Genomic DNA, 22,577 nt, shown 5'->3' with positions numbered 1-22,577 from the left:
AGTGACAATGATATCCAGGTCTATGGAAGGGACACATGGTGGACTGAATTCTTATGTATGGTATATTACAATAGAATTCATCCAGATAATGTAATTTGGGCAAATGAAATTCGTATTGTTATAGAATTAGAGGAAAACTGTTAATTAAGACTATAATGGTTAACAGATGACCAGGAGTTAAGTTTCTGTTTATTTAAAAATTTAATTTCTAAGGGAATTTTGTTATTGAACTTTCTTCCAAATTTATTGCTCCTAAGATCAACTAAAAAGAAAGGGGGAAAAAAAACCAACAACAACAGCTAACAAGGTATCAAGAGTCGAACGAAGGCTTTATTATTTTCAGTTCATCACATTTTTCTTCAACTTGAGTCGTCCAGTCACTTTTCCTTCATTAAACAATACACATCTTACGAGGAGATAAAAACAGGGACGAATATAGAAACAAATGAATCGTTGAGAAAGCAAAAGTTATACATATTAAAAATAACCTTAACCACACATCTTGCAGTGCGAAAATATTCGCCTTGAATGATTCCTGAATACAAAACGCACGCGCACACACTTCTGAAGAGCCAGCAGGCAGGAAAAAGTAAGGTGAAACCTTAAGAGTTCTTCTGAGAAGAGTTCATCATTTTTTCTATGTTCTGACTAACTAATGAAGTCTCCCTTGAGTTCCTGATAAACATACACAACAGGAAATTCTCCTTCACTCTCAACAATAGCTATAAAGACCAACGGTAAATTGCATTTTAAATACTGTGCAGAGACGTGAAAGCATGATCTTGAACATGATATAACTTCTTCATTTAACCACCTTTGAAAGTCTCTCTCCATATTACATAGCTTCATTAACACCACCATTCTGTAGATGCACAAAATAATCTTGTAATCTTCACAGGTCCGGTACACCCTAAAAGTTTTCTTCCACGTCGTTTCTGTGCTATGATTGTGCTTCTGGGTTTTCTTTTTAAAAAAGACTGGATTAATAACAAGAAATAATTTGCCAAAAGGCAATGGAAATATTTCTGATGTTTGAAACCCAAACCCAATTAAAATTAACACTTCTTTATTTCTTCACAAACTCACTGCACTGGGACTAATTATATTTGATCACCTCTGATAAGCATCACCTGGATTGATTTCTCATTGGAGAAGTCTATTTACGGGTGTACAAAGAAGCAAATACATTCTTTCAACATCACAATTAACCACACACACATTGCCTTCTGTATCACAAAGATTAGATTAACGACAATCTTGTTTTCTTCATATTTTGAAATGGCATAAACTTCTGGGAAATATTTAGAGGGAAGTCTTAAAAAATAATACCACCAAAAATTCTTCCTCATTTCATCCTAATCTAAAACAAAAAAGCTCTTCATTGTTCACTCACATTCATTAGGGAAAAATCATGAAATGTCATCTACTGTTTCAACAGGGAAGAAATCACAAGGACATGTTGAGAGAATATTGCTTGTTTCTCGGCAAAGCTTATCTGAGCTAGAACTCTGTTAGGATTTTAAAAGTCTAAAGTGAATAGCAATATTCATATTCCATATATAGAATAGTTTAAGCCATCAACACTATTCTGCAGAGGCTGTTGGGGGTGTATTCTCTTCCTTTCCATTCTCAGCAGGCTGCTGCTGCTGCTGCTGCTGTTGCTGCTGTGATGCACTGCTAGTCACTGGTGACTTGGTACTTGTCGCAGTGTTGTTTTCCACAAGCTTGCTTTCACCAACATTGTCACCCTTGCCATCAGTTACACCTTCCATCTTCATACTGCCTCCTGCAAGTCAAAATAAACTGGTAATCCTACAAGCAGATACAGGAAACCAGAGACAGGAAGTAGCAACTCGCCCATAGAAGGACAAAACCAGTACTTTATTCATACCTGCAAACTGTTTGAGTTAAAAGTAATTTACATCCTACCTTCTACTTTTAAGCATCATTCTAAGATACCTAGGCTCTGAAGAATACATAAATACAGGATTTTGTGCATGATCACAACTTCCCAAATTTACTTCACCTTGCTTTCATTTTAATTGCATCAAACATAGCACAAGTGCTACTTATCCACAACAATACATTTAATGATGCGACAGCCCTGTAATGTGTGCTTCTACATAGAACACAACATTTGAAACAAAAGGTTTGCAGTGTCGAATCTCTATAGGATCTTACTATTACATTTGTATGAATGTCCAACCCTAGTCCTGCTTCTCTACGGGGTTGGGGTGTGAAGAAGGATGCATCTTTGTTGCGAGTTTTTATGACCGGATTGCCCTTCCTCACATCAACCTCATCAGAGGGGCTGAGATGAAATGAATGACCTAATATATGATAGCAGGCAGGGAGAGAGTGAAACCCGGTGTCAATATACAGCCTATTCTTGTTGAACAGCAACAAGGGGTCTGCTCAAGGCTAAATGTATCAGTCTAACAGGCGAATCACCATCAACAGTGTTATATGTCCTCACTCCAATATGAACTTGCAGAGAGGTCTGGATTGAATCTAGGCTTTTCGCATGGAATCTAGAGATTAAAAATTGCACATCATCACTTCTTGCTCTGTTGGCCAACATTCTGATCGAGAATTTTTTTTCAACCAACAGGACTGATATGGCTGACCTTGGTGTCTGGCCATATAGACTTGACGCCTAACCTCTAGTAGTGCCAGGCAGCCGATCTATCGGCCATGCGATTTGCTGCTGAAAATACTGGAGGCTGATCTGTCAGCCACGGTTTTCTTTCGCCTGTATCTTCAATTCCTGCTGCACAATTGCATAAGTAATACAGCTGGAAAGATTAAAGCTTTCGCTCTCTGAAAATATCAATAACATGCGATATCCATATCAGTGAGGTTTTATAACAGCCTTCCTTCGACTCATTGTATGTTTCGCACGTGGTAGCCCTGCACTCTACCAGTTTGTGTCGCTTGTTATCTCGCTTGTTAATATGTTTATTTACTTCCAATAGTGGAAGGATGGATAAGTATATGAAAGATGATTAAAATACGCTATGCTTTAACATTGATTTAAAAAAAAAAGATATTTGTTCGTGGCGTCGACCTCTGTAGATCTTTTACCACTATTTGCACCATATGATTTTGAACCTGCGTATAATTGTAATTGCAGAAGTATAGTGTTGAATGTGAGGAAAGGAATGTTGAGGACGACACAAACACCCAGTCCCTAGGCCAGGGATATTAATCATGTACAATCAAAAAAACCCTGACATGGCCGGGAATCAAACCCGGGGCCGCCGGGTGACAGGCGAATGTGTTGCCCCCTACACCGCGAGGCCGGACAATATTAAGCGATTCATTAGAGAATCATTTATCGACGGACAAGTGTTCAAAGTAAAGAAGAGGTTATTGTTTATTTTGCCTGCGCGTGTATAATTTTGTAAAAATGAGTAATTCTCAAAAGGTATTATCAAGAATGGCATAAAACATTAGTTTTTAATTCAAAATTAGCTGAATATTCTCCCAAAGGTATCATACCCATGATAAAAATACACTGTAAATGTAAAAATTATATCAAATTTTAATTTTTCAAAAAATAATGAAACATTCGTACACTTTTATATGAAGAATAACTCTAATGCAATTACTGTCACACTCACATGTTCTCTATTCACTTGTGTGCTATGGAAAAAAAAGGGGATTTACCTCCCAAAATGTAAGTAGGAGAATATTTTTCCTTAGCGTGTGCATTTCATTAAAACTGTCTTGGTATTCTCAGCACGACTACATTACAACCTGGCATCAAAAGAGTTAATGATCGTGGACACCAAGCTGTCTAATCACCATTCCATTTATAAGTCAACTGTCTGCCTGTATGCAAAAAATGCTGTCAAATTTTGCTTTAGTCTCATACACACCTTGAATATATTATTTCTGTTGGAAATGGGGTAACAGTACCATACGTGGAAAGTTGCCATGAAAATGTGTTGATGTACTCGGTCAAGTTGAAGTTAAATCAAGGAATGCTACTCATCAATACTTTCTATTCAGTACACCTGTGACTGGACACAAAAGTGCAGCATACATTTGAAAAAGGATATTGTAAGAATTCAAAATCATGCTAGATGACCTGCTCCAATTTGACTAGAATAAACAAGGCAACTAGATTTTATTTTTCACACACAGCCAGTGCTATGGCATTTAATACGGTAGAATTCCTTTTATTGGCAATCTAAAAAAGCTTCCACTTATGGGTGGAAAAAAAAATAAAAATAGCAGCCTGTGGTCACACGAACACAGCTGCTTTCAATGTCTGAAGGTCATTATTGTTCCCGCCATTATTAATAGATCTGCTAATGCCATTCAATAGCCAAGAGTGGAATAACATTTAGTGCATGCGTATGATTTCTGTACCCAAGTTGCAAAATTGCAGCAAGGTGGATAACTATGCCAAGAGTGACACTTAAGCAAAAGCTAGAAATGCTGGAGAAAACAGAAAAAAGAAGTTAGTAGGGGACAACTAACAGAAGAATATCATTCGGAAAGTTTAAGATAAAAAAACAAGGTGGTCTGCTTCAAAGTTTTGTGATTAATTTGGAATTGGGAAAGACAAAACTCTTCATCAGTCTCATAATGAAAATTTGGATTGTGTGCTTTATGAGTTGTTTCTCCACATAAAGACATAGGAAGGTGCATGCATTTCAGGGCCAATGCTGCAAGAATACACAAGGAAAATGCATAAGAAAATGGATATTCCAAGTGACTGTTTTCTTTTTCCATAGGTTAGCTTGAACATTTCAAAGAAACTAGGTGTTTCAGGTGAACAGAAAAGTGCCAAAGAAGTCTGCTGGTGAATTTGTAGAAACACTTAGGAAATTAAATAATTGAGAATGGGGGCCTTAGTGCAGAGCAAGTTTATAATGCTAACACGACAGGATTGTTTTGGAGGTGTCATCCAACAAAAACTCTTGCCTGTGCAAGTGAAACATTGCCAAAGGGATTTAACCCCTCAGCGTCGCAGCCATTTTAGCAGCTTCCTACCCCGCGGCCGGATGAGATTTCAACTACGCGCGACTGAAATACATCGATACACTTAAAGCGTTACTACAAGTATAAGAGTAGCCCGATATTTACGAAATTTTGAATTCCTTATGATAGAACTACGTAAATGCATATAATGACATAATTGTTTCACATTACCGTAGTAATTTAGTTTCATGTGATAGAGTTCGAAGCACTCTTCGAGACAGAGACCCACATCACACTCCTGGCAGCAGTACACCGACGTCGTCATTTTGCCATGTTTTGAACGCACGATACGTCTCTGAGGTTTGTATTTCTCACCCGTGGGTGATAATTTCAGGATAAAATGTGTTTCCTGCAACCTTGGAACTGTATTATCTGATGCGTACTGGCCTTGAATATTTTGTTCCCCGTCCGAGCGAGCTTATTTTGTAAACAAACCTTCGTCCAGCTGAACCCGCTAAGATAGGCCTAGCTGCTCAGTGTTTGTCCCTGTGACTTGTCTGGATATTATTAGGCAATTTAGGAATCCGAATTCACTGTTGAAAACTTCCCTTTGACATGTATAATTATCAATAGTCTCCTACACAAAATTTCCAAGTACTGGTTCCTCCTCATCGCCACTCTCATAATTTATCACTGCATACGCCACAGCCGCATCATTTATTTCATTATCGCTGCTGCTAATACTGTCACTACTACTTCCGACTAAACTTTCATCTGAATTATACAATATGTCAAGCACATTACTGTCAGTCAAACCACAGCTGAGCACGGCGCGTCACACGGCCTGATGAAGCTGCAGCGAGACCGAAAGCAGCAGGACGAAACTGAATGAGGGGAATAACATTCATGACGAAACAAACCAACTCGATAGATATTTCAGATAAAAGGTCGAGACATCGTCTTTCAAGCGAGATATATACCATGAACAACTGGTTCTCGTATCGTATGACAGAAAGCAGCACTAACTGATGCCTACACAGAGCGCTCGTGGAGAGTTAAGAAAATATTACAAGCCGAGAAATAAAGACAATGTAATAAATAATTCGCACTCTCAATGTACAAATAGAGCAAAGATCATCATGCAAAAAGACAAACTTCTCCGATCATAATTTCTTTATTTTATTACGTGGGAAAGAATGAAGCAAACAGGCTTTAAAAAAAGCAGAGATTACTACTGCTCAGACTTACTTGACAAATATTTACCCTTGCAAAAACAACTACATTTTAACGATCTTCAATTCTTATTTTACAACAGTCACAACACTGATAAACCCCAACGTTTCTTCTTGGAAACAAAACAATTTGCAAATCCATAACTCCAAAACTCTTCGCGCTATAGCCGTAAATGCGAAACCATGTATGGGTCTATACCACGTATAGAGGTCGGCGGCTACAGAAGAAAAGAGGGTCTATACAATGTATAGAGGTCGGCGCTGAGGGGTTAAACAGAACAAAGACAGCAAGACTGTTCTGTTTTGAGCGAATGCTGCAGGTACATACAAAGTGAAGCCAACGGCAATATGGAAATGCCAAAATCACGATTTGAAAATGTCTTGAGCATCCCTGTGGATAACAGGGTTCGAAAGAATGCTAGGATGGATGTTAATTTGTTCACATCGTATCCTCGAGAAGTGTTTGTGCGAAGTGTAAGGGCACATTTATCTGAAAATGGCTTATCACCCAAAAGTACTGTGCGCTTTTTGCTGGACAACTGTTGTGCTCATCCTCCTGCTGAAGACTTAAGTCTGTGGGAACATTCGCATCTTATTTCTCTCAAACAATGTCATGAGTCTCCCACAGTCCATGGTCCAAGAAGTTACGCAAAACATCAAAATGAACTATCGGTCTCTTTTCATGCTGAGATGCATTAACTATGCAGGAAGTGTGAAAGACTTTCAAAAATCGTTCACACCAAAGAATGACTTTTCTCACCTGGGTTACAAGGAGGGACGCATTATTGTTGGCGTAAAGTATGCCCATGCTAATATTCGACAATGAGAGTGACGAAAATTGCATAGGCTTCCCATTGCCACCAGAAAGGCACGGTGTATCTGAAATAATCAATATGCTACAAAAGAAAAACTTTCTGTCTGATGAGAGAGAAGTTTGTGATTGACTGAATACCGACAGCTCTGCTCCCATCGCATTCTCCCTTGATGATGATGATGATGATGAAATAATCAATTAGGTATATCACTGGTACTAACACCAAGATGAGGAAGTAGTAGTAGTAGTAGTAGTAGTAGTAGTAGTAGTAGTAGTAGTAGCAGCAGCAGCAGTATTACTAGTAGTCGTAGAAAACTCTCTGCCAACAGCGCAAATATAATGGAAAGAAGCAGACACAGGATTGACAACATTAATTCGATTTGCGGAGCAATGTTCATACACGTCAACTCACGATGTAATAGTTGCATTGTATCAAAAGCAAATTCCTAAAACATCAGAGAGGCGTGCGTTAACGGGTGGATATCGGCCTCATTTAAGAAGTTAAAATCTTCACCTGCCTTGCCACAACCTGGGTGTTCACCATCACAATAAAAACTGTTGCCATACGACCCAGTTTCCCTGCCAAAATTGAAGTACTTTAACATAGATTTTGGGGTGACCACTTATTTGGTTATTCAGCATAGGACTTCGTTTGCACTATTTTATCATTTAATTTGTTTGGCAATACTGTATGCTTCAAGTTATTTAACATATCTTCAACTGATGGTATTTAATTTGAACAGTTGCTATACCTAGACAGCAATATACTGTATATACATGCATTAATTCTGACCTTTCATGTGGTATTTTACACCACATATAGCCTTGTAGTATTTAATTGCAGATTTCTGACAAAATCCATGGTATATTCCAGTTAACAAGCAACTCCTTTGGTACCATACTTGCTGGATAAACCCCACCCAAGGCATTGGGCTCTACAAGAGGTTACCAACACAAGTCTGTCAAGTGGTCCAGTGATCACATCTGATCTTGTGCCCTATTTTATGGAGTTCAATATTGCAAATAACATCTTAGAGAACTAAACTTCAAGATTTTATTGGCATGTTAGAACGTTAATAGAACTAGAACACTGTCCCATCACTTTTAAAAACTTGAGATGTGGAATCTTATAAATGTACCTTTTATAACATGTAGGACAGACAGAAGTGTACAACGTCGCTGCTGGGGACTCACAACCCAGTCCTAAATAGTTACTTTACTTTTGTAGTAAAAAGTAAGTACAATACAGCAGAAGTCCGCTATAGCGAGTACGGCACATAGCGAGAACTCCGTTGTAACGACAGATTTTTTTTATGTCCCTTGAAAATTCCTATATTAAACTGTATTATCCTTCGGTTACAGCAAGAACCCTATCAATAGTGCATCCGTTATTACGAGCGATTAAGTGTGCGTTATTATTTCCATTATCAATATTTATAGACTCCAGCGAGCTCTTTCATCATCATTCGAACTCGAAGGGAATGTCAGAGTCGATTAGTAATACTCGTCGACTGTAAACACAATTCGAAAATGAAAGAGAACATGTTCCCGTAATAAATGCGTAACTACCCTGGCTGACAGTAGTTGGAAATAAAGGCCGAAGTAAACAATCTATTAATTTAATGTTGTGTACTGAAATTAAGTAACAATGTGATACATCTCAAAATACGGCAGTCTGGGTTGAGTGGCTCAGACCTGCCTTCTGACCTCAGCTTGGTAGGTTTGATTCTGGCTTAGTCCGGTGGTATTTGAAGGTGCTCAAAAACATCATCAGCCTCGTGTCAGTAGATTTACTGGCATGTAAAAGAACTCCCGCGGGAATAAATTCTGGCACATCGGTGTCACCGAAAAGCACAAAAGCAGTTATTGGGACGTAAAATCAATAACATTATTTTAAAAAATATGGCGCTGAAAGGATGGCTGACCTCAAGAGGTTTATTCAGTAAAACCTCGTTTGGATGTTTCTGCAGGGGACAAGGAAAGAGAATGAGGTGAGCGAGAAAACATACTATTGAATACATGAATCAGAACTTTCGATCTGAGTCATGTATGTATGGGTATAGTGAAAGAGAAGGGCTATCTACAGTTTCTAAAGATGAGTATTAAAAGGCGTGAGAAAGACGACAGACCAAATTCGAAAAGCTTTTCCACTGCGGCGTATTAAACAACAACTGTGTATAAGGTGTGTAAAACACCAGACAACAAATTGCACTGGGGTCCATGAAAGAATGAGCGCATTATTTGCAGACCACACACTTTCTAAAACAAATGCCAGCTTAAGTAGCGTATTTCGGACCAGTAGGTTATTAAATATTGTTTCCTGGTCACACTCTTCGACCTTGAATTATTTGAAGATTAAACTTGGCCATGTGCGAGAGGATTACTTTGAGCGTCATCTCGAATGTGACAGCACTTCAACTGACTTGTAGGCATGGCATGAGTAACAAGATATTCTACACTAACCTACAAACATTAGTCACGATAAACAGTGCTAGCTATCTGACAGAGATAAGTGTTCATTATTAAACTGTTAATTATGCAGTACTTACAGTATGATGATGATAAGGATGATGGCTTTTAGTGCTGGGAGTGTCCGAGGACAAGTTCGGCTCACCAGATGCAGGTCTTTCCGATTTGACACCCGTAGGCAACCTGCTCGTCATGATGAGGATGAAATGATGATGAAGACGACACATACATCCAGCCCCCGTGCCAGCGGAATTAACCAATTATGGTTAAAATTTCTGGCCCTGCCGGGAATCGAATCCGGGACCCCTGTGGCCAGCACGCGAACCATTTAGCCAAGGTTATTGTCGGACCTTGAGACTGGAGACTGGCGCATGCACAGCAGTCATGCTTACCCTCCGCACCCCTTAACCCGCATGCATCCAACTTTCACAATGAAGTATTTATTTATTTTCCACCTAGTCGATACAATGATTGCCTAAGGCAATTTTTATTGGTCAAAAGTGGTACATGTTTCGTATATTATCAACATCTTCAGCCACATAACACAGTTTAGATGAAAAATATAAAATTGACAAAGTAATGCTTTAGAGGAAGTGTCCTTGAAATTAACATAAGATTGTTTGTTTTAATCTTGTCAATCTTATGTTAATTTCAAGGACACTTCCTCTAAAGCATTACTTTGTCAATTTTATATTTTTCATCTAAACTGTGTTATGTGGCTGAAGATGTTGATAATATACGAAACATGTACCACTTTTGACCAATAAAAATTGCCTTAGGCAATCATTGTATCGACTAGGTGGAAAATAAATAAATACTTCATTGTGAATCTATTGAAGTGCGATACGGACCATGAAGCTGATTTTATGTAATGCATCCAACTTCTCGTCAGATGGCCACAGTATATATAAGGCAACCAAAGAACTGCAATTTGAGATTTACGAAGTTGCACAAGAACAAAGATTAAATCCAAGGGATACAGCTTCAAGAGTACAGTATACAACAGGTTCCGTCAGCGAGAGAATGATAGTGAATTAAACCCTGAATTCGTGTTTACTGATAAAGGTATGGTTTTATTTATAAGGACGTATAAATTTGCAAAATAATTGGTATAGGTAACCCAAGACTAACCAATGGAAATTATCCTATAATTGAAAAAGTGGCTTTCAGTGTGCTATTACAGCAATATGAATTTTAAAACTGACATTATATTCAACCAACACACTGAACTCATTCTTGATGCGTTTTTCCTACCAATGATTGAAGAAAGGATGCTTAAATATTTTCAACAAGATGAAGTTAACGCACTATACACAGCATGCAATGTAATGAATGAAGAGCGTTATGGTTTTGAACATAGCAGTAAGTGCAAGTCTGTGACCAGCTTGTCCTACCGATTGGACACTGAGATGTTTGATAGTGGACTAATTTAAAAGATAAAGTGCAAGTAATTCTCATGTATTAAAAAACTGAATGTCATTCGCAACAAAATTTTGAAAACGCTGGAAGCTGAGTAGTAGCCGGATAAATTGCAAGTAACACCCCAAGCTACCAATACTAGTCTAAGATAATGGAAAATACAGTAAAATATACCTTAAACTCCATTAAGCAGAAAGTTGCCTTTAATGGAAAATTACCGTCATCTAACTTCGGCATAAAATGTAAAAATTACCTTGGACTGAGCGGAAATGGAAGCCAGAATATGGCCTTAAACGAAAATTATAATCCTCCAAGTGGATCATTTAGCAATATTTTAACCATCCTATACATTCTACACTGCCAGTGATGCCAGGGTAGTTACTACAAATGACACAGTATTTTCCTTCTTTCCCAGTCTCCTTGTTATGGGGATTAACTGCTGGGTATTTTCTTTGTCCGATTGAACAATCCACTTTCTATATGTTAATCTAATACAACTTTAAAGCCTTTCCAAACCAAACCAAACCCCATGGCACTACGGCCCTTGAAGGGCCTTGGCCTACCAAGCGACCACTGCTCAGCCCAAAGGCCTGCAGATTACGAGGTGTCGTGTGGTCAGCATGACGAATTCTCTCGGCCGTTATTCTTGGCTTTCTAGACCGGGGTCGCTATCTCAAAGTCAGATAGCTCCTCAATTCTAATCACGTAGGCTGAGTGGACCTCGATCCAGCCCTCAGGTCCAAGTAAAAATCCCTGACCTGGCTGGGAATCTAACCCGGGACCTCTGGGTAAGAGGCAAGCACGCTACCCCTACACCACGGAGCCGGCTTAAAGCCTTTGAGACACTTATTATAACTAGGGCTCGGATGTTTCAGACCTAAAAATAGCCCAAATAAGCAAGCAAATATGACCTCAAAAGTGACAAAATATGATGTAAAAATCACAAAATATGACCTAAAAGTGATTAATCTGAATATGTACATTTTAAAATAAATTTTAAATTGAAACGGCAATCCCTTTGATTCATATTTATTAACTAAATTCTTGAGTATTACTTTCATATTCATTTTCTGAATATACATGTTTAGAGGTTATTCACGGTCAATTGTCCTTGATTCACTTATCAAACATTTGTGAATACATACTTATAAAGTACTAATTTCGCTAAGACTATCAGATCACATAAAATTTTAAAAATCAAAATGTGTTGGTTTGAAATACAAGAAAAATAGAAGTCAATATATTAAAAAAAAAAAAAAAAAGTATTTTGGAATGTTTAAGCCTAAGATTCCATTAATATTACTTAAACTGAACACCACGAAACGAATTAAGTAGATATCTTTCAATACAATATGATAGGGCTGCAGGGAAAATAGTGCAAACTCACTTATCTTTTTAGTTTTTCTCCGTGGGTGAAACTGAAGTGTATGACAAGATTCATCTTCAAAGCATCAGGCGGAAAGACCTCCGATTATCACTTAACACATTCTTCTAAGAAGAGGCTCCTTTATACGTCACAAGACATCATTGGTGCATATTTAAATAATGTTACATCACTGCTGTCGAGTAAGCAGTCAACTTAAACCGTACTGGTACCTTCACCTCTATCATCATCATTTATCTTGTACGCACAACAAAAACCGTTATTTCAATTAAGCACGTTTTGAAGTTTTTGTTTTACACTGTCGCCAGATATTCCATGTAATTGTTGTACTGAAAGTTCAATACTTCTAACAATTTCAATATTTGCATGAATTTCTAGGCTAGTAGCTTCTAAACGAGTAATTGCGCTCAATATAATTCCTAAGTTCGACTTAATATATGCCACACTTTCTGACAACTGTTGGAAAACAATTCCTGCGCAATCTTGATAGAAGAAGCAGAGTATTCCACTTGCATTAACTGCAGATGTGATACCGAGAAGCAGTTTTGTGAACATTAGTTCGCATTCGGTAAGTTGAAGATGATTTTGCAGAGGCACAGCTGTCGTCAAACCGCCGAAATATGACGTTTCTACAAAAATAGCTCAAAATATGACTTTATGACAAAAAATAGCCAAAATATGCACTTATATGACCAATAAAAATCACTTAATTGTGACTATAATTGCCTGATTTGCACCAAAATCCTATCAGGCAAGAAAATAAGAGACAAAGAAAAAATATGACTTTTCCTAAACATCCGAGCCTTAATTTTTTTTTTTTGCTAGGGGCTTTACGTCGCACCGACACAGATAGGTCTTATGGCGACGATGGGATAGGAAAGGCCTAGGAGTTGGAAGGAAGCGGCCGTGGCCTTAATTAAGGTACAGCCCCAGCATTTGCCTGGTGTGAAAATGGGAAACCACGGAAAACCATCTTCAGGGCTGCCGATAGTGGGATTCGAACCTACTATCTCCCGGATGCAAGCTCACAGCCGCGCGCCTCTACGCGCACGGCCAACTCGCCCGGTCCGAGCCTTAATTATAACACACAGAACACTATAAAAAAAAAAACCAGTAAAAAACCATAAATGCTTTTTATGTTACAATTAATGTTTCTACAGACTGAAAACCTTTAAAGTTGTATTAATTGAATCAACACTGAAAAAATATGGCTCTCTCTTTAAAGTATGTTACTCTATGGATATCATCATTGGAATTCACCACCCGTTGTTCAGTATTCTCACTAGTTGAAAAAGAAAAGTAACAATTGATTGCAGATAGAAGACTTATCAACATGTTGCCAGAAGTTTCAAGGATCTACAAGAATTTGCCTAGTGATACAATTATTTGGATATGTTCGATGTAATTTCTGAGGCTAAAGTTTTTGTGAACGTCAGGCAATCAAGCATTTCAGTTGAGAAAACTGTTTGACTCTACACTATGAATATCATTTTTGGAATTCACCACGTAATGTTCAGTATTCTCACTAGTTGAAAAAGAAGAGAAGCAAATGATTGGAGATTGAAGACTGGAGAATGTATAGTACTACAGATCTTCCTGTACCATATAGTGATCGGATGTCCCCCAATCTGATTCTTGTTCTCAGCAAGTTGGAAAAGTGTGGGGTTACTGTATCCATACCATTCTAGTAGATTCTACAACCAAGAACTTCTTCTTCTCCTACTTCTCTTTCCTTCAATCTCATTTTATAAGATAAGCTGAAGAAGTCTGCACGTATCATTTTTTTCTTTTTGGTGTTGTGTGTGACCTCTAGTTCTTTGTTCATGTGTTGTAGTACTTCCATGTTACATATTCTATCAACCAATGATATTCTGAGCAGGCAATCTATAGCAATGCATCTTGAAGGATTTAAGTTTTTGTTGGTGTTCTCTGTTAAGGTCCAGGCTACAGTATCGTACAATACGACAAAGAATACATAACACCAAGTAAACCGAGATGGAGATTAAATAAGAGGACTTCACCCATTCTCTTGAATGCAATTCTTCCCTGTTCAATCCAGGACCTAAAGACAAACAGCATTGTTTCAGTTGTGTTCAAGTACATAACCACAATACTTAAAGTGTTGGACTTGTTCCAGTGATATATGCTAGCTACTGTCAAAACAGGTTAAATGACACGTATGATTACAACCATTACTTTTTATGGTTTATTTATTTATTTATTTAAACACAAACCTGTTGCAGCATTGTGTTGGACACCACACAGATTAGTAATGTTCGTAGATCTTCAACACTCATTGTAAGCACAACAATATAAACTGTACATAGTGGATTATTTGTTGTGATTCCGTTAACAATAATGCCCTCCCGTTTTCCTTCCACTGCTTCAGAAAATACGTAGTACTGTGCTGGAAAAATAGGTTATCAATTTTATATCTCCTGATAATGAAATCACGTGTATTTTCAAGTGTCTACTCTTCCGGTAAGAAAGGTGCTCACTAATCAGTTCAATGTATTCTGTTAAAAATATTTGATATATTTTCAAGTGTCTAGTGCAAATAAATGGAGAAAGTACACTATTTTCAAGAACACCTTTATTATGCAGAAATCTGTTTTTAGTGTAAAATTTTCCTGGTCCCTTGTGATTCCATTGAAGATAAGTTTTACTGTACTTGCAATAATGTCAGATTTTAATACTCATTTACAACAGTTGATAGGTATTGCTATAAGCATGTTCAAGAGTGTGTTGGCTAAAACAATTTACCACCACCTGGTGTACAGACAGGATGGAGATAATTTGACTGTACAAGTAGATTAAGAAATATGATTCATTACGTCCACAATTACTATCATTTTTTATCAACTGAGAATACTGTTTTATTGTTACATTTTTATTACTTAAAATAAAGTAACTTATTTTTAATTAAAAAAAACTTCACATGTTGAAATTCAAGCTCTTGGAATCAACTTATATCTTGTAATATAAACAATGGCTATCCTTTATAAAATTACACTGCTGTACTGTCTTTAATTTTATCGATTTGTTTTAGTTTTAATATTTATCTTGTACAGTCTTACATACAACAAAGCAGTTAATGAGCTAATGATAGAGATGAATGAAGAGAAGTGCTAGACTTGTGCCACTTCTTTCAGGTCTCAACAATGAAAAAGTTCAGAACAAAATAATTAAACATACATTGGATATTCACTTATATTACATGCCTGCCTGCAGTCTAGGGGTAGTGAGCTTGCCTCTTACCAGGCAGCTGTTTGTAAGATAGTGGCCTGCCTAGAAAACCAAGAATAACAACAGAGAGAATTTCTCACACTGACCAAGGACCACCTCATAATATGCAGGCCTTCGGGCTTAGCAGCAGTCGTCTGGTAGGAAGAGGCCCTCACAGCTGTAGCGCAACAAGGTTTTTGATTTGTTTTATATCTTATGTAATAATACCACTATAACTTTCATAAACCTTAAAAAAAATAAAAAAAATATCATGTATTAAATGGCCAAGGTTTAATGACATAATCACACTTGCTGAAACCTAATTTAAATTTCCATGTCCAACTATGAGCAGTAGCTACTTCCCATCTACATTGTCTATTTCAATATTGTACTTAACAGTTTGAAAATTAATTTAAAACATGAAATTATGAATAACATGATGAATTAATTATAACTAAGAAAACCTTTACAAGAATGATGTCACCACATTAGGTAAATTCTTTTATTCTTCCAACAGGACTGAAAACTGTCAAAAAGACAACCATCATTTAGAAGCAGTACTCTGTATGTTACAGCAAAACAGAAGGTTTCTCCTTTATTAAGAGAAAACATAAGAAATGAACAAATTGAATATAATTACGACGATCCTTCAAATTAACTATACATTTGTTTGTTTACTAGAAATATTAAATGCCCCTGTTTCATTGTTACAATCGTTTTCGATGACTTAGGTTGCAGTTTTCAGCTGCCCAAAATAATACTGTGACCAATAAATGATAAATAAAACTTCATTCAAATCTTTTTATAAAACTTAATTGATTTGAACCAGTACAGTTAATACAACGGGCAGTTCTGAAATTGGTATCTCTAAAATTACCGGTAACCACAGATTTCAGATGATATGAAGTTTAGACCCATTAACTTGTCTTAAATTATCGCCTATTTTGAAACTGAACAGGGCTTGCCAGTATATATATTTTTCTCAGAATACATAAATAACAAGAGAAGCATAAGTGGAAAAAACAACCACTGCTCCATTCCTGCATTTTACTCCATAATAGTCAAATGACAATATTCACAAACATACTCATAACTAAAAACTTATGACAAATTCTTAAAATCGCATAATTTATAACTGGTAGATTGTGTGTTAAATCACAGTCATTTAGAGTATTGTAACACTACTGACTAATCTCCTAATGAATAGAATAGATCTAATTTTACTGATTTCCACATCAACATAACAAATTCTGCCAAATTTGCTTCTCCATCACTATAACAATTACTGCCCAGACAAGACTGTTGATAACGGAATGAAGAGGAATCTTTCGTGAAACTCTTCAAATCGGCAGGTCTTGAAAATGCCTACAACTAAACTGCACACCAACAAGAAATACAACGAAGCCCCACAATGCCAGGAAATGGTGTACAATACTTTCTATGCTATTAACCATTCCTTATGCATCTAGTCCCTATGATATAAGTAGTCATGGGCAGTCTGAGACGAGGTCTCGAGGTTTCTCAAGACTAGCGCAGGCACTATTTCTTGCGAGAAATTTTGAGAGATCTCGATAATGTTGTCCCTGCAATGTGTGGCGAGCAAACTCTGGTATTTCAGATTGCATGTTCTACTCATGTGCAATGGTGGTTGCATATGTAGCAAAGCATATCTTTCCCCGTCTCAAGTTCGAATAATGCATGCTGTTGCTCCAATTCTTTCGACATGGGTGATGGGTAATGCTCTCAAGACTGATTCTCGTGTGCTGCGAGCTGTGCGATGTCCCAGAAACTACGAGCGTAAGCTTCATCAGTATCAGCAGTTCTCATATGGAAATGTGTGGGATGATATATTTTGTCAAAAGCCTAGGAAAGCACTGCATGTTGAACTATGAGTTCCTTAATACCATTAACGAAAGTGAAAACAGAACGTCAGAATCTTAAACCTTTCACGAGTTATTTCAGGTGGACTTCTTAGCGACAGATAGGTGTACATCGTTATCAGACCCCAGTTCAATATCATATGACCACTGCTTACGATTACCGATATTTTGGTGACGAAGGAAATAATTCCCTACAATGTTATAGAGTATTCGCTTCATAATTAGGTACTTTGATATATGACTGTGCAATGTGTAATTGTGTCTAATTGTATGCGACAACTTGAAGACGATGTCCGAAACGCAGCGTAAGTCGTGGATGCCGGTTATTTTGAAGATATGTCACATAGCACAGCTCGCTGTGTTTCTTGTTCAAAAGAAGTAAAATACGTCGGCAGAAATACTTCAGGGATGATCCGGCACTTAAAAACGCATAATATCAACGATGAGGAAAAGTCACAGAACACCTCCGGCCCGGTGTACATCACAAGAAGCTACCCTGTCGAAGATTGCGAGGTACCCAGGTAGATGTACATCCTATCTACAGTTACTAACAAATTATATGGGTTATTCTCCTGTAGTGCGAGCTGTGCGATGTACCAGTAACTGCAAATGTAAACTTGATAGTATATCATCAGCAGTTATCACGTGAAATAACGTTCTCGTATGGAAACATGTGAGCCAATAAATTTTGTCAAAGGCCCGGAAAAGTTCTGCATGTTTAACTATGAACCCCTTAATACCATAAAAGAAAGTGAAAACAGAATGTCAGTATCTTAAACTATTCACGACTTATTTGGAGTGGACATCTTAGCTGAATAACCCTGCATAATTTGTGAATAGCTGTGCTTCTAGCTTGGTAAGGAAACAACCTTATACCACACTTTTCTAGCATCTCGTCAGGAAGTGCTGCACTTCAGATCCCTAATGAAAAAGTTCTCTTCAAGAAAGGGTAATGAGCCCTATAATTTTGTCACAATCTTTTTACTGGGCTATAAAGATGTGCTTGTGCTTGGAATGAGATATCATACTATACTGAGTGGTACAGCTGCCCCTATTCACTCAGTTTTATGCAACCCGCAGACTATAGCCTAACCTAAAATCATTGACCTTGGCTACTCACAGCGATGTCTGGTCTGACTATACTTTCTATAATTAATTTATTCATGTACAATATAACTATTTATAATAGTTTATTTAAATCCGCCTTGATCAATACACTCATTAAATGAAAGAAACATTATTTATTAAAACATACATGTTTCGGGAAATCTCAACCATTCCCTTCATCAGTGGTTAGATCAAAGAATAACATAATATGACACAATCTTTTGTTTTACAATTTGAAGGAGTATTGTGTCCCAATACATCATGTCAAAGAGTAAAGAGAACTTATGAAATATTATAAAAATGATCAATACATACAATTTTGGTTGAACTGAATGAGAAACACTATACAAATTTATGATCTTCAAGTTTTTCTTCTTTTCTTCTTCTTTTTGTTCCTTAAATGATTATATGCTAGCCTAAACAGTGGGTTATCTTCTGTACTTTTCTCATTTGAACTTGATTCAGAATTACATTTTTGTGTAAGGTAAATTTCTAAATTTTCCAAAACATTCATTAGTTTTCCCTTTTTGGTCGAATGTAATAATTTCATGTCATTGGAAATGTCTGTAAATTTATGATTCATTTCAACCATATGTTCTCCCATTGCCGAATATCTTATGTTTGACCGCATTAACGTGTTCTTTGTACCTTATAACCAAACTTCTTCCGGACTGTCCTATGTATCGTTGTTTACATGTTTGCATGTTAATTTGTAAATTCCTGATTTATTAAATATACATTTATTCTCTATTTTATCTGAATTGAAAATTATCTTATTAGTATTATTATCCGTTTTGTATGTGACATTGATGTTCTTTTTTCTGAAAATTTTAGCCAGTTGATAAGAGTGCTTATTTCGAAAAGTTAGAACTATGAATTTCTTTCTCTCTTTAATTAAAGTTGTTTTAGGTTCATTTTTCACTTTATTTATCATTCTATTAATAAATCTGTTGGAATATCCGTTGCTACGAGCGATTTGATGGATTATATTTATCTCTCTATTATAATTCTTCTTAGACATAGGTATGTTCATAGCTCTATTAATTAAACTGTAAAATGTTGCCTTTTTATGTTGACCTGGATGATTGGAGTCATTTCTGATAATAGTATCTGTTTGAGTAGCTTTTCTGAAAATTTGGAAATCAAAATGACCAGAATTTCTAGTAACTGTCAAATCTAAAAAATTTAAAGTCCTATCATTTTCAGATTCCATCGTAAAATGCACTTGTCTATTCAAAGTATTTAAATACTGTAATATACCATCAGGTTTAACCTTTCGTTCATCGATAATAACAAATATATCATCGACGTATCTCAACCATGTAATCAATCCATCTATTTTATCCACTATTTTATTATATTCCATGTAATCCATGAATATGTTAGCTAAAATACCTGAAGCTGGCGAACCCATTGCTAGGCCTTTAGACTGTTTGTAAATTTTGTTGTCAAAAACAAAATAGTTATTTTCCAAAGTAAATTCTAGTAATGTTAAAAATTCTTCAATTTCCACCTTGCTTAATTTGCTGTGTTGCATTAAATTCTTTCTTACTATTTGTATAGTATCTACAATAGGAATGTTGGAGTACATATCTTTGATATCCAAACTATGTATCGTGTAGTAGTCTGTTAGCTCAATGTTTTTAATTCTGTTACAAAAGTCAATAGTATTAATTAGGTGTGTCTGGCTATAAAACTTATAGTGTTCTTTTAAAAATATTTGTATGAATTTGGCCGTCTTATATACTGGACTATTTCTGAAATTAACTATTGGTCTAATAGGAATTTCTTGTTTATGAATTTTCGGTAGTGCCTTTAAAGTAGGTATTTCTGGGTTCATGTTAATTAAACAGTTAGTATCTTTGGAGTCTAATAAAAAAGTTATGTTATTGAGAATTTGTTTAAGTTTTTTCTGCATAGAAGACGTGGGATCTTTTTTTATCAATTCAAAATTATTGCTAGTTAGAAAATTCTTAGTCTTTTCAATATAATCCTGTCTTCCTATCAGTACAATGGTATTACCTTTATCAGCTTTTGTCACAACAATATTATTATTATCTATCTTATTCTTCAATAATTTGATATTCTTATTCAACTCCTCATGGTTCTCTACCGTATGTTCTATCATATTGGATAATGTTCTACTAACTTCGTATCTAAGAGGAATTTGTTCATCAACTGGTAGGTTAGCTATGGCCACTTCAGTTTCAGCTATTAATTTAACAAAATCTTTTCTATTACTATAATTCTCCTTTTCCCAATTGAATTTAGGCCCCTTACTTAAAATGTTAATTTCATTACTATCAAATTGAACTTGGGTTAGATTTCTAAGAAAAAACCTCTTAGAAATCTAACCCAAGTTCAATTTGATAGTAATGAAATTAACATTTTAAGTAAGGGGCCTAAATTCAATTGGGAAAAGGAGAATTATAGTAATAGAAAAGATTTTGTTAAATTAATAGCTGAAACTGAAGTGGCCATAGCTAACCTACCAGTTGATGAACAAATTCCTCTTAGATACGAAGTTAGTAGAACATTATCCAATATGATAGAACATACGGTAGAGAACCATGAGGAGTTGAATAAGAATATCAAATTATTGAAGAATAAGATAGATAATAATAATATTGTTGTGACAAAAGCTGATAAAGGTAATACCATTGTACTGATAGGAAGACAGGATTATATTGAAAAGACTAAGAATTTTCTAACTAGCAATAATTTTGAATTGATAAAAAAAGATCCCACGTCTTCTATGCAGAAAAAACTTAAACAAATTCTCAATAACATAACTTTTTTATTAGACTCCAAAGATACTAACTGTTTAATTAACATGAACCCAGAAATACCTACTTTAAAGGCACTACCGAAAATTCATAAACAAGAAATTCCTATTAGACCAATAGTTAATTTCAGAAATAGTCCAGTATATAAGACGGCCAAATTCATACAAATATTTTTAAAAGAACACTATAAGTTTTATAGCCAGACACACCTAATTAATACTATTGACTTTTGTAACAGAATTAAAAACATTGAGCTAACAGACTACTACACGATACATAGTTTGGATATCAAAGATATGTACTCCAACATTCCTATTGTAGATACTATACAAATAGTAAGAAAGAATTTAATGCAACACAGCAAATTAAGCAAGGTGGAAATTGAAGAATTTTTAACATTACTAGAATTTACTTTGGAAAATAACTATTTTGTTTTTGACAACAAAATTTACAAACAGTCTAAAGGCCTAGCAATGGGTTCGCCAGCTTCAGGTATTTTAGCTAACATATTCATGGATTACATGGAATATAATAAAATAGTGGATAAAATAGATGGATTGATTACATGGTTGAGATACGTCGATGATATATTTGTTATTATCGATGAACGAAAGGTTAAACCTGATGGTATATTACAGTATTTAAATACTTTGAATAGACAAGTGCATTTTACGATGGAATCTGAAAATGATAGGACTTTAAATTTTTTAGATTTGACAGTTACTAGAAATTCTGGTCATTTTGATTTCCAAATTTTCAGAAAAGCTACTCAAACAGATACTATTATCAGAAATGACTCCAATCATCCAGGTCAACATAAAAAGGCAACATTTTACAGTTTAATTAATAGAGCTATGAACATACCTATGTCTAAGAAGAATTATAATAGAGAGATAAATATAATCCATCAAATCGCTCGTAGCAACGGATATTCCAACAGATTTATTAATAGAATGATAAATAAAGTGAAAAATGAACCTAAAACAACTTTAATTAAAGAGAGAAAGAAATTCATAGTTCTAACTTTTCGAAATAAGCACTCTTATCAACTGGCTAAAATTTTCAGAAAAAAGAACATCAATGTCACATACAAAACGGATAATAATACTAATAAGATAATTTTCAATTCAGATAAAATAGAGAATAAATGTATATTTAATAAATCAGGAATTTACAAATTAACATGCCAAACATGTAAACAACGATACATAGGACAGTCCGGAAGAAGTTTGGCTATAAGGTACAAAGAACACGTTAATGCGGTCAAACATAAAAGATATTCGGCAATGGGAGAACATATGGTTGAAATGAATCATAAATTTAGACATT

At 35.8% G+C, this 22,577-nt stretch overlaps 1 protein-coding gene across 4 annotated transcripts in view; it reads right to left on the bottom strand.

The window, feature by feature from the left end:
- Positions 1 to 300: 300 nt before the first annotated feature.
- Positions 301 to 22,577, bottom strand: part of LOC136858113 (protein PRRC2C) — a 708,190-nt gene continuing 685,913 nt past the window's right edge. For 3 of the 4 annotated variants that reach the window (XM_067137417.2, XM_067137419.2, XM_067137418.2), the window contains exon 39: positions 301 to 1,786. In XM_067137417.2, the coding sequence (XP_066993518.2) occupies positions 1,584 to 1,786 (203 nt within the window). In that variant the 3' untranslated portion in view covers positions 301 to 1,583. The remainder of the gene's footprint in view (positions 1,787 to 22,577) is intronic. The other variant, XM_067137420.2, reaches the window with a different exon arrangement.

Source organism: Anabrus simplex, chromosome 1 (genome assembly GCF_040414725.1).
Source record: "Anabrus simplex isolate iqAnaSimp1 chromosome 1, ASM4041472v1, whole genome shotgun sequence".
Classification (NCBI taxonomy): Eukaryota; Metazoa; Arthropoda; class Insecta; order Orthoptera; family Tettigoniidae; genus Anabrus; species Anabrus simplex.
This window is presented reverse-complemented; position numbering and strand designations above follow the sequence as displayed.